The 17,132-nt window shown below is 48.1% G+C and overlaps 1 protein-coding gene across 2 annotated transcripts in view; it reads left to right on the top strand.

The window, feature by feature from the left end:
* The first annotated feature begins 16,036 nt into the window (after nt 1–16,036).
* The window catches only part of stac (SH3 and cysteine rich domain), a 54,842-nt gene continuing 53,746 nt past the window's right edge, over nt 16,037–17,132 (top strand). For both annotated transcript variants that reach the window (XM_061256037.1, XM_061256041.1), the window contains exon 1: nt 16,037–16,601. In XM_061256037.1, the coding sequence (XP_061112021.1) occupies nt 16,488–16,601 (114 nt within the window). In that variant the 5' untranslated portion in view covers nt 16,037–16,487. The remainder of the gene's footprint in view (nt 16,602–17,132) is intronic.

A 17,132-nucleotide genomic window follows, 5' to 3' on the forward strand; every position in this document is an offset into this window, starting at 1 on the left:
ATGATAGGAAGGGATTTACAATGGTCTGGTGACAATGTTTTAACACAAAAATTGTACCTATTGTACCTTTAAAACAAATCCCTAGAGCATCGTTTCTCAGTCTATGGGCCGCAGACTGGTGCCGGTCCGTGGAGAGGTCGCTGCCGGTCCCTTCCTCCACTCAAAATTCCATTTATTTTACTGTCTATGCGCCTCACAGCAAGGAGGTCCTGGGTTCGAATCCCCGTCGGCCGGGGCCTCTCTGTGCGGAGTTTGCATGTTCTCCCCGTGTCTGCGTGGCTTTCCTCTGGGTACTCCGGTTTCCTCCCACTGTCCAAAGACATGCAGGTTAGGCTGATTGGAGAGTCTAAATTGCCCGTAGGTATGAGTGTGTGAGTGAATGGTGTGTGTGCCCTGCGATGGACTGGCGACCTGTCCAGGGTGTATTCCTGCCTTTCGCCCAATGTATGCTGGGATAGGCTCCAGCTAGCATCAAGGGTTTCTTTAAAAGGCAACCTGCTGCACCTACTAATGCTACACCTGATGTTCCCAATGAACCACCGGCAAAGAAACATCACCCATTTACTCGAAATTATGACCAAAATTACATCAAATTCGGCTTTGTGTCCAACAATTCTTCTCCCCCCCAACCCATCTGTGTTATTTGCCAGGCAATGCTAAGCAATGAGGCAATGAAGCCATCGAAATTGCGCCGGGATTTAGAAACTCAACATCCCCACTTAAAAGACAAACCAGAAGATTTTTTTAAAAGAAAGAGAGATTAATTGGCCAACCAAGCAACTGTGCTTAAAACAAATTTCACTGCAAATGAAAAGTTAGCAAAAGCGCCACATCTCAAAATGTCAGGCACCGTTTACGATGGGGGAGAAGCGAGTTATGCCATCCTTAGTCAGTGCTTGTGCTGAGGTCTTAGGTCCAGCTGCTGCAGCCAAAGTCAAAGAGATCCCCCTCTCAAATGACACTGTCTGGCGGAGAATTGGTGACATGGCAGAGGACCTTGAAGCCCAGATTGTCGAGAGGGTTAGATTGTCGGACCGGTTCGCTCTGCAGCTAGACGAGAGCACCGACATCTGGCCATGCGTCTGGTGTACATCAGATATGCCCATGGGGGGCGCTTCCACAAAGATTTTCTGTGTTGTAAAGAGTTACCATTAAATACAACTGCTGGGGAAATCTTCCGTGTGTTGGGTGAGTATATCAGAGGCCGTGGGTTGCTGTGGGATCGTTGTGTCGGGGTTTGCACTGACGGGGCTGCAGCTATGACAGGGAGGCACAACGGCATTGTTACTCGGGTGAAAGCAGTAGCACCTTCGGTCCAGGCAGCGCACTGCATAATTGCCTCAAAGCGTCTATCCCGAGAGCTGCATGAGGTCTTGGATCAAGTGGTCCGATGCGTGAACTACATTTGAGCCCATGCATCTAACTCCAGGATGTTCACATCTCTATGTGAAGAGATGGGCGCCGAACACACGCATCTCCTCCTGGCTGTCTCGGGGTAAGGTGGTAAGCCGAGTGTTCGAGTTGAGGCATGAGATCGGGGCATTCTTGGATAGTAAAAAATCTAGTCTGGCTGAGCATCTGCGTAATGAGTCCTGGGTAGTTAAGTTGGCTTACCTCTCTGACATTTTGCAGCATTTAAATGCCCTCAACTTGTCTATCCAAGGGAAATCATGCAATGCCTTCCAGGCCAATGATAAAATCATGGCCTTTAAAAAAAAAACTGTCAGTCTGGAGCGACAGGGTCAGCCGGGGTGTTTACGACATGTTCGACTGTCTGTCATCCCTAGCTGATGTTGAAGGTGTCTGCCTGGGGCCGGTGACAGCTATCATCGTTCAACACCTTACCGAAACTCTGCGTCACTTCGAGAAGTACTTTCCTTCAAAATTACATCTCTCAGAGAAACAATGGGTCCGAGATCCATTCGCCAATCCCGAGAACAGTGATCCGCCACCTGTGATGCAGGATAAACTTTTGGAACTGTCTTGTGATTCTGCCCTGCAGTCGCGTTTCGGCCGACTATCATTATCTGAATTCTGGCCGTCATGTGCTGCTGAATACCTACCAGGCCTTGAAACGCCAAAGTCAAATATGACTGGGCCCCAGCACAAACAAGTTTGAGAAAGGCTGCCCTGGAGAATACAGCGTCTGGTTTAGCACATAAAATAGGAGGGCCTGGGTCGCTTCTGATTGGCTGTTGCATTGTGATGCCTTTGCAAGCCATTCTGTAAGTCAGAACGTGGTGAAATAGCAGTGTCCCTCAGGTCAGAACCTACACGCTGAACAGATTTGTCACGATTCAGGCGTTACGGATCGTTTCTCACTTTAATTCTGGCAACTTCCTCTACACAGCGGTACTGTGAATGACTCCAAAACACAGATCATCTTTACTTCCTCTACACAGCGGTACTGTGAATGACTCCAAAACACAGATCATCTTTTTCCCCATTCACTCATCTGTGTTTCGATCCTATTTTCCAAATAATGATCTTTTGGGAAATGGCAGCAGTGAGTTGTTATTGTTGTCCCTTCACACACACACACACACACACACACACACACACACACACACACACACACACACACCATTGTTGAGCCTGAGTCTGTGTGAAGATGTGATTGGTCGGGAGATGATTAAAGAAGAAGCGAAACGTGAATTTGCAACGCCACGCTGTCACGCTTTTTAATATCATTTTTCCTGTCGTCTGTCATCGCCTGACGATGGCACCGTCTGCAGCCGAACGTGCAAAAGCCCAGCTGATGCAGTAGACATTACATTTATTTAGCTGATGCTTCCAGTTGATTAGACTAAACAGGGACCAATCCCCCCCCGGAGCAATGTGGGGATAAGGGCCTTGCACAAGGGCCCGACAACTGCACGAATCGTACTGTGGCTTCAACAGGGCTTGAATCACCAAACCTTCCCAGTCCCAGTCTGTAAGCCACTAGGCTATAGGCTGCCCCAACCACCTGTGGTAGGCTATAAGCATAGGAATCACCTGTGGTAGGCTATGCACGCACATGCAGACTGTAAGTATGGCAATTATTTTTGAAAGATTGAAAAAGACAAATCTGTAAAAAAGAAATCCGCATGTGAGTACCTGTTTACTCAGGTAAACAGTCCCACCTGACCCCTACCTCAGATAACTGTGAATATACCTCAAGTATGGGTGGGTGGGACCCTAGTCCAGATAACTGTGAATATATAGGTGGGACCGTACTTCAGTTATCAGTATGATGTAATATGCGTCAGCAGGCAATCTCTCACAGTAAAACTGACCACATTAATCCTCCTACAGTGACACAGAGGTCACATCGAAGATCAGATGAGGGAAAAAAAAGCCTACCCTGGATCCCTCCATCATCCAGAACTACCGCCCGGTATCTCTTCTTCCTTTCCTTTCTAAAACTATAGAACGAGCCGCTTCTACTCAACTTTCTTCCTTCTTTTCTAACAACAACCTGCTAGACCCCCATCAGTCTGGCTTCAGATCGGGCCACTCGACAGAGACTGCGCTCCTCTCCGTCAGTGAGTCACTTCATGCCGCACGAGCAGCCTCCCTCTCCTCTATCCTCATTCTTCTAGATCTCTCTGCTGCCCTCGACACTGTGGATCACTCCATCCTCCTGTCTGCCCTGTCAGCAACGGGCATCTGTGGCACAGCCCTGGACTGGATTGAGTCCTACCTCGCTCCTTCCAGGTTGCCTGGGCTGGTTCGGTATCGACACCTCGGCCCCTCGCCACAGGAGTTCCCCAGGGCTCAGTCCTTGGCCCACTTCTTTTTTCTCTCTACACTCGCTCCCTTGGCCCTGTGATCACTGCACATGGGCTATCCTACCACTGCTATGCGGACGATACCCAACTCCTCATCTCATTCCCACCATCTGATACACAGGTTTCTGCCCGTATCTCTGCTTGCCTGAGGGACATCCAGAGCTGGATGGACAACCACCATCTAAAGCTCAACCCAGGTAAAACTGAAATGATATTCATCCCTGCTAATACCTCTCCCCATCTGGATCTCTCCATTTCTCTCGGGGATACCACACTCACGCCGTCACCCAGTGCAAGGAACCTCGGCGTGGTGATGGACAGCAGACTGTCCCTTTCTGAGAACATTGCGGCGGTGACCCGGTCTTGCAGGTTCTTCCTCTACAACATACGGAGAATCCGCCCCTTTCTCACCCCCTACTCGACCCAGCTCCTGGTCCAAGCGATGGTTCTGTCCCGCCTGGACTACTGCAATTCCCTCTTGGCTGGCCTCCCAGCGTCTGCCATCAGACCCCTCCAACTCATCCAGAATGCAGCAGCTCGTCTGGTCTTCAACCTTCCCAAATACTCACATGTCACCCACCTGCTTACTTCCCTCCACTGGCTGCCTGTCATGGCTCGCATCAAATTCAAAACATTGGTGCTAGCCTTCCAAGCAGTTAAAGGGTCTTCCCCAGCTTATCTGCAAAAAATCATCAGACCCTACACCCCTGCCAGACCTCTTCGTTCAGCCTCCACAGGCCGCTTGGCACCTCCCCCTCTCAGAACCTCCACCTCACGCTCACGACTACTGTCTGTTCTGGCTCCACGGTGGTGGAACGAACTCCCCGTTGAGGTCAGAACTATAGAATCTCTCCCCACCTTCAAGCGCAAGCTGAAGACGCACCTCTTCAAGCAGCACCTCTCCCCATCCCTCCCTACCTCCCTGTGAACCTTAATTGTTGTCTCTGTGACTTGCTTTGTGTATCGGTATTTTTAGTTGGCTAGGTAAGCAGTGTTTGGATAGTTAACTTTGGTCACTTTTGCTCTGTTTGTTTGTTTGTTTGTTCCAAAAAAAAAAAAAAAAAAAAAAAAAAAAAAAATAGCCCTTGTCCTTATCTTTGTTGTACAGGTAGCAGTTGAAATTGTACTTCCCTCTAGGGTCTTTCAGCGAACTTATCCCTGGTTATGGGTATGCACTTTGTTGTACGTCACTCTGGATAAGAGCGTCTGCCAAATGCCAATAATGTAATGTAATGTAATGAAAGGGGGGGGGGGGGGGGGCCTCAGGGTTGAATTGACCTTTCGTGTGTGGTCCTATGGGGGTTGGCTTGAAGAACCCCGAAAACCCCTGAGAAATGTCTGGTCTGAAATCGACAATATTTCCGTGTGTTGAGGTGAAGACGGGCGCGAGGGAGGATGTAGACAGGAGGAAAAACATCCTCAGCTGCAGTTCTGACACCTCATTTATTATGTTTTCGCCTCCTTCGTAGCGAACGCATTGGACACCCTCCCTTTTTTAAACACCATGTGCGCTCGCTGTTTGCTGTTCGCCAGGCTGCCAGCACTGAAGCTCCTTCTCACGCGCGTCATTCACACATGCCCAACTTAGCAGGGCTGAAAATACACCGGGGGGGTGTTCACCGTCCGCCTTTCACTTAAAGGTACAATAGGTACGATTTTTGTGTCAAAACATTGTTTCAAGACCATTGAAAAAGGCTCGCTGACATGTTGACTCACCCTCAGCCTGTGTTTATAGTCCTTAAATTCGGGTTTCAAAATATACAGTTGACGGCCTGACACTCTGTACCAAAACATTGTATAGCTGTACAATAATTCAAGCTCATTGGTTGAAAAGTGGTTGTAATTGCCACAGCCAATGGCGTTTCAACGTCAGCGCGTTCACAGAGAAGGGGGCGGGGATAAACAGTGTTGTGGGTTGAGGGTGTTTGTTGCTGCAATTCCTGTCTTGACCGTTAGAAGTCTGAAATGACCTATTGTACCTTTAGACATCAAGAGCAGAAAAAGATACAAGTATCCTATGCATATTATTTAGGAAAGAAACAAAATAACATTGAGGCGGAAGATTTTGATATTTGCTGTGATTCTTGATGTCCTACGCATGGCATTGAAAGAACTTCATGTCATATAAGGGGCGACATGGCTCAGGCAGTAAGAGCAGTCATCTGGCATTCGGAGGGTTGCCGGTTCGATCCCCCGCCCGGGCTGTGTCCCTGAGCAAGACACCTAACCCCCAAAATGCTCCTGACGAGCTGGTGGGTGCCTTGCATGGCAACCAATCGCTGTCAGTGTGTGAGTGTGTGTATGAATGGGTGAATGAGAAGCATCAATTGTACAGCGCTTTGGATAAAGGCGCTATATAAATTCCAACCATTTACCATATGTGTTGGGGCAGCAGAACAGGAAGCTGGCTACCTGAACACAGACTTCAACGCTGAGTAAAACCCGGAACAGCTATTTTTACTTCAGTCCATGTTCCACGTTTGAGGAGTTTTTTGCAGAAGGCAGGCTTAGTGTGTTAGCCAGCTTTGTGAAATACCCCTCAGCTCGCAACTGGAGGATTCGACCGTTCAGCTCCAGCATCTGCCAAACCGGGCGGACTCCGTTATGATACAGGAGTGCCAGGCGGGCCCTGTTATGATGCAGGAGTGGAATGGCACATCAGTCCTCGATCTCTACGATTGTTCAAAGAGCAACGGTCTGATCCAATCCATGCAATGTGCAAAAAAGTGTGAGTTATGAATCATCGCAAAATATTCATTGAAAGGCCCATAATCTTCCAGCCGTTTGCTCTGAAGCAACACTGCCAACATCACTGTGTACGTCTCCGTCTCACCCTCATCATCACTCACGCTAGGGCAGTTTTTCCTTCGGCTAAATGTGACGTTAATAACTTCACATTTTCAAACAGATTTTGGTTGAACGGGGCTGAACACCATCCCAGCATTCCTGCCCCATATGGTCCTGGGGTGTAATTTTGGGGACCTCTGCTCCTCCCCATCGCTGCGGACTCCTTTGTAAATTCGGATCAGAGTAGCCGCCTTTCAGCTGCACGGCCGACTGCACAGGACACGCACCCACCACAGATACACTGCAGGAACCCGGGTCACCCACAGGGGGCGCTCTTGTGTGATGGGGTGAGATGCCCTGACTAAAGCCGGGATCAGAGTACATTGATGTAACGTAATGTTCCTCCCTCCCTTTACCTGCGAGTCAGGTGTGTTCACCTTCCCTTTACCTGGGAGTCATGTGTTCCGTCCTCCCTTTACCTGCGAGTCAGGTGTGTTCACCCTCCCTTTACCTGAGAGTCAGGTGTGTTCACCCTCCCTTTACCTGGGAGTCAGGTGTGACCACCCTCCCTTTACCTGGGAGTCAGGTGTGTTCACCCACCCTTTACCTGCAAGTCAGGTGTGATCACAGTCTAGCCAATCAGTGGCACCGATTCTTCAGTTAGCTACCCGAGAGAAAAGAAAACCAGGGCTGGATTTGGATTGGAGGATCCCTGGACCGAAACCCTGGGCAATATGAGGGGCAGTTATGAGCCACCCTGATTGGCCGGCAGCCAAAGCCGGCACTGACATGAGTCAGGTGTGTCCACCCTCCCTTTACCTGGGAGTCAGGTGCGATCACCCTCCCTTTACCTGCGAGTCAGGTGTGTTCCGCCCTCCCTTTACCTGGGAGTCAGGTGTGTTCACGCTCCCTTTACCTGGGAGTCAGGTGTGTTCACCCTCCCTTTACCTGGGAGTCAGGTGTGTTCACGCTCCCTTTACCTAGGAGTCAGGTGTGATCACAGTCTAGCCAATCAATGGCACCGATTCTTCAGTTAGTTACCCGAGAGAAAAGAAAACCAGGGCTGGATTTGGATTTGAGGATCCCTGGACCGAAACCCTTCCTCCCCTGGGCAATATGAGGGGCAGTTATGAGCCACCCTGATTGGCCGGCAGCCAAAGCCGGCACTGACATGGGCCTGGACTCCCTTCTCTGTGCGACACAGACCTGCACCGTCAGCTAATGCCTCTGCTGAGAGTCCGCCAAACTCCACAGCCTCTCTGACACTCCGAAGACGTGACAGAGTACGCCTCCTGACCCCTTCGTTAATCCAGAAATTACTGCTTTTTGAGACGGGCTCTTCGCCGCCCTGTCCCGGTTGCAGTCATTTCTGGAGGAAAGTCAAGTCTGTGAATTCTGTGCTCTTTTCAAATCGCTTATGTTTTTACCTCGCCGGTTCCCTTTCCTTGCCTTCTCTCCTCGTTCCCGAAATCCACCCCGTCGGAGGAGTACGCGAGGAAAGGAAATCGAGGACGGAGGAAGCGAGGAAGCGAGGACGCGAGTTGGAAGTGGAACGTCCTGGCTCTTTAAAATGTCGGTTTGAAGCCCACGTCAGCCACGGACGCGGAAGTTTGGGAGAGGTGGATCCACAGGTGGATCATTTAATACGTCAAACATTCTGGAAAAAAAAGACTCCCCGCCAAGGAATGCGCTGATCTTTCCGTGTTGTTCAGACGGCTATCTGAGCCGGGTTTGTCCCCAGCCGGGCTGTGTGTAATGACAAATTCAGACGGGAGTTGATGGTTTTGTCCCCAGGACAGGTACTGAAGGATGTTTGATGATGATGGCAGCTGACCGTCTCCCAGTGGAGAAAATGGCCTCTCCGCCGCAGCGCACAGGCCATCCATTCAGCCCAAGGCCAAACTCGATTCCCACTTAACGGCAGAAACTCGCTGTAGCCTTGGAGCAGCAATGTGTGGCTCAGAGCAACTCGTCAACAAAGATACACACGCGTGCACACATAAACGGACACGCACGCACACGCACGCACACATAAACATACACACGCACACACACGCGTGCACACGTAAACGTACACACACGCGTGCACACATAAACGTTCACACACACACGCATGCACACATAAATGTATGCACACACACACATACACACAAATGCTCACACACTCACCGACACATACACACGTACACAAAACACCCAAACACACACACACATACACATACGTGTGTGCACGCACACACTCTCACATACAAGCACACGTGTTCACTCACACACACACACACAGACACACACTCTCCCAAGCACGCCTATGTGCTCACACACATACACACACACACACTCTCTCACAAGCACGCCTATGTGCTCACACACATACACACACACACACACACACTCTCACAAGCACGCCTATGTGCTCACACACATACACACACACACTCTCTCACAAGCATGCCTATGTGCTCACACACATACACACACACACACCTAATACCTGTTATTTCTATGTTATCCATTCATTACGTTTCTTGTTTATTACTACTGCATTACCATTCTCACAGCTCCTATGTCTAGTGAGATGCATCCTCTATGACATTGTGTGGTACTGAATCGCCATTGATCTTGTCAGTATTTCCCCCGTAATATGTCTGTATCAAGGTTATTGACGCGGCACACTGGAGATGAGCTGAAGCTTACCTTTTAAGCTTTTCCATTGTTGCTTTGTTTCCCTCAATATCTCATGTACAGCCACTGAAATATTATTAGATCTCAGCAGACTCCACACATTTATTTTCATCCGTAACCAGCGCAGACTCCGTGTGACTGACAGCTGGAGGCCTCGGCAGCGTCACACTCAGAATGTGACGAACCCCCCTTCCCCCGATGCGCATCGACAGCTCGTCCATAATTCAGCACTTCTGGCTGTTCTGTGTGGGGGGTTTTTTTTTATATCGAGTACACAACGGGTAATCCAATGGCATTAACCTGCACTCTTGGGAGTGTCTGTTAGGACAGTACACGCAAATACACACACACACACACACACACACACACGAGCACACACACACACACACACACACAAACGTACACAGACACACACAAACACACACACGAGCACACACAGACACGGGCTAATGGTGAGCCCCCACAGGCAACAATAAATGAGATTCCAAAGATGAAAGGTCAATCTGCCCCCAAAAATCTCCAGGCCAGTGATCCCGTGATTCAGCTTCCTGAATTCAGCTTCATGTGGCTGACATAGCAGACCCCCCCAGCCCCCCACCATCCTCTTTCACAACAACAATGAGCTATACCTATAGAGACTGTCCCATCACTGACAGAGAGAGGCAAAGCTTTATTTCCATTCAAACAGCTAAACATGCGCTGACACTCAAAAGGCTGCATTTAGTCGACTTCATTTCAGCTCAAGAGTCTGGGCAAAGAATCCATTAAGCCAGTCCTGCTCACAGCAAGCGCTCCGGCTTCCACCCTGACACGTGCCTTCTGCAGACAACCAGGTTCAAGGAAACCACAGCAAGCTCGATGATGATTGCGTTCGGGTTGAATAGCGGTCCTGTTTGCAGTCATGAGAAACATGCATGAACATTTCACCTTGGCGTGTTATTCAGAATACAAAGACAACTGTGAGGACTGAGCATAGCTATAGGCCTACACACACACACACACACACACACACACATACACACTCACACACATACACACAGACACAGACAGACACACACTCATACACTCTCTCTCACTCACTCACTCACTCACTCACTCACTCACTCACTCACACACACACACGCACACACATTCACACACACATACACACACACTCACTCACACACACACTCACACACTAACAGTATGTGGAGACCTTTATTAAGGGCATTCCCAGCACGTAGTTCAAGTGAAGAAATGGTCCCAGCTTCATTTCAAAAGCTTGGATGTGATCCTCACACAATATACCTGACAAAAATCTGATAGAATCTTAATAGAATTGATAAATCTGATACAAACATTTCACATAATCCTAAGTGGGCGGCACGGATGGTGCAGTGGGTAGCACTGCCGCCTCACCGCAAGGAGTTCCTGGGTTCGAATCCCGGTTGGCCGGGTCCTCTCTGTGTGGAGTTTGCATGTTGTCCCCGTGTTTGCGTGGGTTTCCTCCGGGTACTCCGGTTTCCTCCCACAGTCCAAAGATATGCAGGTTAGGCTGATTGGAGAGTCTAAATTGCCCGTGGGTATGAGTGTGTGAGTGAATGGTGTGTGTGCCCTGCGATGGACTGGTGACCTGTCCAGGGAGTATTCCTGCCTTTTGCCCAATGTATGCTGGGATAGGCTCCAGCCCCCCTGCGACCCTGTTCAGGATAAGCGGGTGAGGATAATGAATGAATGAATGAATGAATGAATGATCCTAAGTGTTGTGAACAGACTTCAACGTTAGGACCAATGAAACAGCCGGAGAGCCATTTTTTCCAGAATCTTTGACATGTTCCATTTTCAGCCTCACACAGACGTATCACACTTATTCTGCTGTTCATTGACAAATGAGTTTGACTCTCTAAACCCTGTTATCAGCTGCGAGCTGTTGAGGGCATCCATATGTTTGCGTGTTTGCGTGTGTGCGTGCGCGTGATGAGGAACAACAGTTCAAAAATTGGCTCACACACTCTCCATCTTTCTCCTGCTTGCACCACAAAGGGATGCAGGTCCGATATAAACTCATACCTGTTGAAAATAAATACATCAATTAATGAGTTTGAGAAATACTCTCTGTGGAGTGGTGGAAACCAACCTATTATTCAAAAAAAACATTCCCCGGAGAGAGTTGGTGAAACACTTGATTCAGTAAACCCTGAGACAGCTTCAGTTATTTTTCTGAATTTCAAAGTCTCGCTGATTTCTTGCGAATGGTGTGCATGACGGAAGTGGCCACTACAAACTGTCAGTCATGTACCTTATTAATTCAATCACACAATGTAATGTAATGTAATGTAATGTAATCTGATTTCCCTCTTTTTTTTTCCCTAAGACCCGACACAGGGTTGCCATGTTTACACCCGACAGGGCAGGCAAATCACTCGTCACATGCATTAGAGGGGGAGTGCCTTCCCCTTCCCTCCCCACTAATATCTGGCGACCGCTGCAGGCTAACTGATTAGGGATGAATTAGTTTAACCCCCCCCCCCCCCAGGGCTCGTTGCCGTAGCGAGATTCACACCTCCAGTCCCCTCGTGGCCAGCATTACCCAGACCCTCCCTGTGAAAGGACCGCCTCATGCATGATTTAGCCCGTCTCTGCTGGACGGGGGCCCCACATCGCTGCCGCACGCTGGGCTCAGTTACAGACGGCCGCTAAAATGGAAATTACAGCGTTCCATCTCTCTCTCCCTCTCTGTCCTTTTGTCTTCTTTGACTCCCCCTCTCTCTCTCTCCTTCTCACTCGTGTTTTTCGAACCTCTCTCTCTCTGTCCCTCTGCATTTCACTCCCTTTTCTCTCTCTCTTTCCTTCTCTGCCTCTCTCCCTCTTTCACACCCTCCACCGCTCTTTCTATCTCTCTCTGTCGCTTTCTCCCTGCCCCCCATCGCTCTCTCGCTCACCCTCTCTCTCCCTCTCTCTCTCTCCCTCCCTCCCTTTCTCACTCACCCTCCCTCTCTCTCTCTCCCTCCTCGTCTCTCCCTCCCTCTCTCTGTCTCACTCACCCTCCCTCTCTCTCTCTCCCTCCCCATCTCTAGCTCACTCTCTCCCTCCCTCTCTTTCTCGCTCACCCTCGCTCTCTCCCTCTCCCTCCCCGTCTCTCGCTCACTCTCTCTCTCTCCCTCTCCCTCCCCGTCTCTTGCTCACTCTCTCACCCTCTCTCTCTTTCTCACTCACCCTCCCTCTCTCACTCCCTCCCCATCTCTAGCTCACTCTCTCCCTCCCTCTCTTTCTCGCTCACTCTCTCTCTCTCCCTCTCCCTCCCCGTCTCTTGCTCACTCTCTCACCCTCTCTCTCTCCCTCCCCATTTCTCGCTCACTCTCCCTCTCTCTCTCTTTCTCACTCACCCTCCCTCTCTCACTCCCTCCCCATCTCTAGCTCACTCCCTCCCTCCCTCTCTTTCTCGCTCACTCTCTCTCTCTCTCCCTCTCCCTCCCCGTCTCTTGCTCACTCTCTCACCCTCTCTCTCTCTCCCTCCCCATCTCTCGCTCACTCTCCCTCTCTCTCTCTCTCTCTCTCATTTTATATTGATCTATTCCCAGGTGTTGTGTTGGTGTCTCTCTGCTGCAGTGTGATACTCAAAAGGTGTGAATGTCACATTTTCGGCAGGTAGCGGAAACACAATTTACAGGATTTTTTTTTTCAGCAAAAGATGAACCACTCCAAAATTCTGTGTGTATGTGTATATGAGCGTGTGTGTGTGTGTGTGTGCGCATACATGCGTGTGCGTGTGCATGCCTGTGTACACATGCATGTGTGTGTGTGTGTGCTTGCCGGTGTACCTGCATATTAACACGTTAATTAATTCCATGCCACCACACTTCTTTACCTCAGGTTTTCTGGTTTGAGCAGATGGAGGGAGGGAGGGTGAGTGCATGTGCGAACAGCCCAGATAGGACTGCTTCGACAGGGATAGAGGAGTCTCACCTCCCGTCTGGAGCCCAGCCAGGTCGCACTATGAACGCAGTTAGAGTTAAAGTCTGAGGGGCAAACAGCCCACCTGGTCTGTGTGAGCAGACTGTGCTCCTCCTCTCCCACAGCTGTTGCTTCTGCCATTGAGATACACTGTACACTCAATGAGCACTTTATTAGGTAGACCTGTACACCGACCGGCATGTTCATGCAAATATCTAATCAGCCAATCACGTGGCAGCAACCAAATGCATAAAAGCATGCAGATGTCCCCGCATTGCTCCATGGGGTATTATCTCCTGTTTAGTCTTATCGACTGTAAGTCATTAAATGATAAATGCGTCAGCTAAACAGCATATTATTATAATATGTAACTATCCACTATTGTTTTTAAATGCAGTTTTGAACAGACTTCAATGGAGAAATGTGCTTGTTGGTATCAGAGGTTTAATGAACTGGTAATACCTCTGGTGTCCACTGGGGTTGCCCTGGGGGGGGGGGGGGGGTGAGGTGACGTTGGCATTCATAGGCTCTGTCCCTTAAAAGCAGAGAGGGGTAAATTACTCAGGGGATGAAATGTGCCCTGATGATGAAGATGATGATGCTGACAATGATGAAGATGATGATGCTATTGACGCTGACGATGATCACACTGATAATAATGAGGATGATGATGATACTGACGATAAACGACGCAAGATGTCGATGATGATAATAATAATTATCACTATAAGGTTGACTATCCATCAACTCAATCCCAATATGATGAAAAACAAGATTATTCTGCCAAGACAAAATTCAGCACTGGTGTGTGTGTGTGTGTGTGTGTGTGTGTGTGTGTGTGTGTGTGTGTGTGTGTGTGTGTGTGTGTGTGTGAGTGTGTGTGTGTGTGTGTGTGTGTGAGTGTGTGTGTGTGTGTGTGTGTGTGTGTGTGTGTGTGTGTGATGATGCAGTGAGACTTTATGTAAAACAGCAGCTTAATGCAAAATGAATAAACGTTTTACACCGCAAATAATTTCACAAAAAGGTGTTCATGAATTATTATCAGTGTATGTGTAAATGGCTTCATTTTTAGTTTACCTTTCGCTGTCCTCATTCAGAACCGCTAATGCTCAGACGCCACAAACTGCATTACTGCGCATTTTTGGTAGGTAAGATTTTTGTATTAAAACACTGTTACAAGACCACTTGTTTTTCGTTGAAAAAGCCTCACTGACATGTTGACTCACTCTCTGCCTGTGTTTGTAGTCCTTACAATTCGGGTTTCAAAATATAACCGTTGATGGACCGACACCCTGTACCAAAACATTGTGCAGCTGTACAATAATTCAAGCTCGCAATCAGCGCGTTCAGAGAGAAGGGGGAGGGATAAACAGTGTTATGGTTTGAGGGTGTTTGTTGCTGCAATTCCTCTCTTGACCGTTAGAAGTCCGAAATTACCTGTTGTACCTTTAAAATGATGAAATCCTGGACCTCAATGTGCTCATTTGGCCCAGGGAGCACAGTCAGATTTACTGGCCATTTAGCAACAGACAGATTATTGGTGAGAATCCTCCCATTATTTTCTGTTAAATGTGAGCTCCCGTGGTTTAATTAAAGTGGAGTGGATTGACTATACTACTGCGCTAAAAGGTCAAAAGCCTGAAAAAAACCATTAGACATCAACTGCTAGAAGGTCTTATCCTAACAACCAGTGGTGGTAGCGTGGCATCGTGATATCATGCTATCACATCACATTTTGCCACTGGATGCAAACATATCTTAGTGATTATCATAGTTCAGTATCAGCACACACACACACACACACACACACACACACACACAAGCAAACACACACATACACATATAGGTTACTGCACACACATATGATACACTGTCTGGAACACACAACAAAACACAAACTCTCTACTCAGCTATCCAGCTGGCACATACTTAAGTATGATCTTAAGACTGTACCATCCATGTTTAACACACAGTATCATTATGTCAAATTTCCTTAGATGCAGGTTCAGCTGATTTGTCTAATTGAGCATGCGCATGTTGAAGATGTTGAAGCTGAAGATCGCTATTTCCCTGAAATGGAAGTACAAGCTGAATATTCCCGATAAAACCATTAGTTATGTCAGAGTGTGCTGTTTGAAATGCTTTCACTGTTTTTGGTCTTTCGACCAGTCAATCAATAGGCGCTCCGGTCGCGTTAGCGTTATTAGTGAACCTTAATTGCAGTCCTGCGCCAACCCCACCCGCCTCCCTTCTTCTTAATAGCCATTTCCAGTCCGTGCCGGTACGTCATTTAGAAGTGATTATGCTTCATAATGGGCGTTGTGGGTGTTTATGTACGTCTGTGGCCTGACGCACTTTCTAACGTTCACGGACTGCTAGTATTCCACTGTTGGGAGTGTTTATGTCAGTGTGGGCGTGGCCGCGTGCCGAAGGACTTCCAAGGCTGGAGCCCACAGTTTATATTATTTATATCCTTTCGGGTTTAAAAACGACCCGGTTATCCTAATCATGATCGGTGGTAATTCAAACACACACACACACACACACACACACACACACACACACACACACACACCTTAGACACATTAAACAGTAAAAATGGCAAAACAAAAGCCGAATTAGATCCCAATATCACAGACTTAGTCATAATAACAAAGTGTAATTGGCGATCTTGACTGCATAACTCCAGGAATGAGTTACGCAAGCAGTGGTTGAATCGAATGTCCGAAGTGCTTTCAAAGCCCTGCCAGTCTTGTCGAGGCGAAACTCCTCCCAAAACCATCACACGCGCACCCTCCCACACGCCTACTGACAAAGTGACTGTCGCAGCTATCTGATCTGCTCAAATCGCTATCCTTATCACGATACCACAAGCTCATATCGCGCCTAGCGCGATAGGCTAACTGGCGGGCTGGTCCACGCGTGTACGGAAAGTACGGAAAAGTAAAAGGATTTTTTTTTCCTTGATGAAGACACATGATTACAAATTTCAAGATTAATGTCTCCTCACTGTTTACGTTGTTTTCATTAGTCAAGTTTTTGTTTATAACTTTCGGATAGTGTTTCTTTTGCATCCTCTGCACGGAGCTTGTCAACAACCTGCTGCTAAAAACAGACATCGCGGGGCACTCGTGTACTAAGTTGGGTGCTCTCTGACAGTGGTCTTTCACAGAAGCAACATGTAAGAAAAGCGTAGACCACCAGACAGTGCGGGGAGCAGCCTACGCGACAGAAGAGGCGAGACGGTCGGCGACGCCGATTTAAAAAAAGAAAGAAGTCAACGAAACAAACAAACAAACAAACAGATGAAATATGATTCCACCGGCAAACGTGATCCCGGAGAACAGCGTCGGTAAAGAGAACGAACGGGAGCAGCTCGAGTTGCCTAAATCACCGTCGTCCAGCATCAGCCAACAGGAATCAAAGGTAGCCTAATATAACCCTTCTCCCCCGTCTGTTTTGTCGTTTAGTGGGGCTGTGGAAAAAATGCGGAAAAATGCAGAAATATCCCGTGCAATGCAATGAGTGCCTTCTGCCCGGTTCTGAAGTCGTTCGCCTGCTTTTCAAAATAAGCTTGATATTCGGTACTACAAAAACGTATTTTTAACGTTTTTTGAAATGCATGCTTGGCTTTTTTCATCAAACAAGAAAATTATTATTATATTATAGTACATATCTGTGCGTAAAAAAGGCTACTGGTTTGAAAATGCGTTCCGACTGTCTTCTAATCGGTTGTTTAACGATGTAATTCAAGAGTTCTTACTTACGCTTTTAGGTTTTTGTGGCTAATGTAATGTTATGTGTTGACAGGCACGGTTTAATCCGCGCAATCACAAATGGCTCCAAACGAAAACTTGTAAATGTATGCGCACAATTCAAGTTTTTCCCTGGAAAGGAGTTACCATGTTACTTTACTTACGTCAGTGCTCAAAAATTGCTCCTGCTCCTGACAAAGCA

The sequence above is a fragment of the Conger conger genome, chromosome 1, assembly GCF_963514075.1.
Source record: "Conger conger chromosome 1, fConCon1.1, whole genome shotgun sequence".
Lineage (NCBI taxonomy): Eukaryota > Metazoa > Chordata > Actinopteri > Anguilliformes > Congridae > Conger > Conger conger.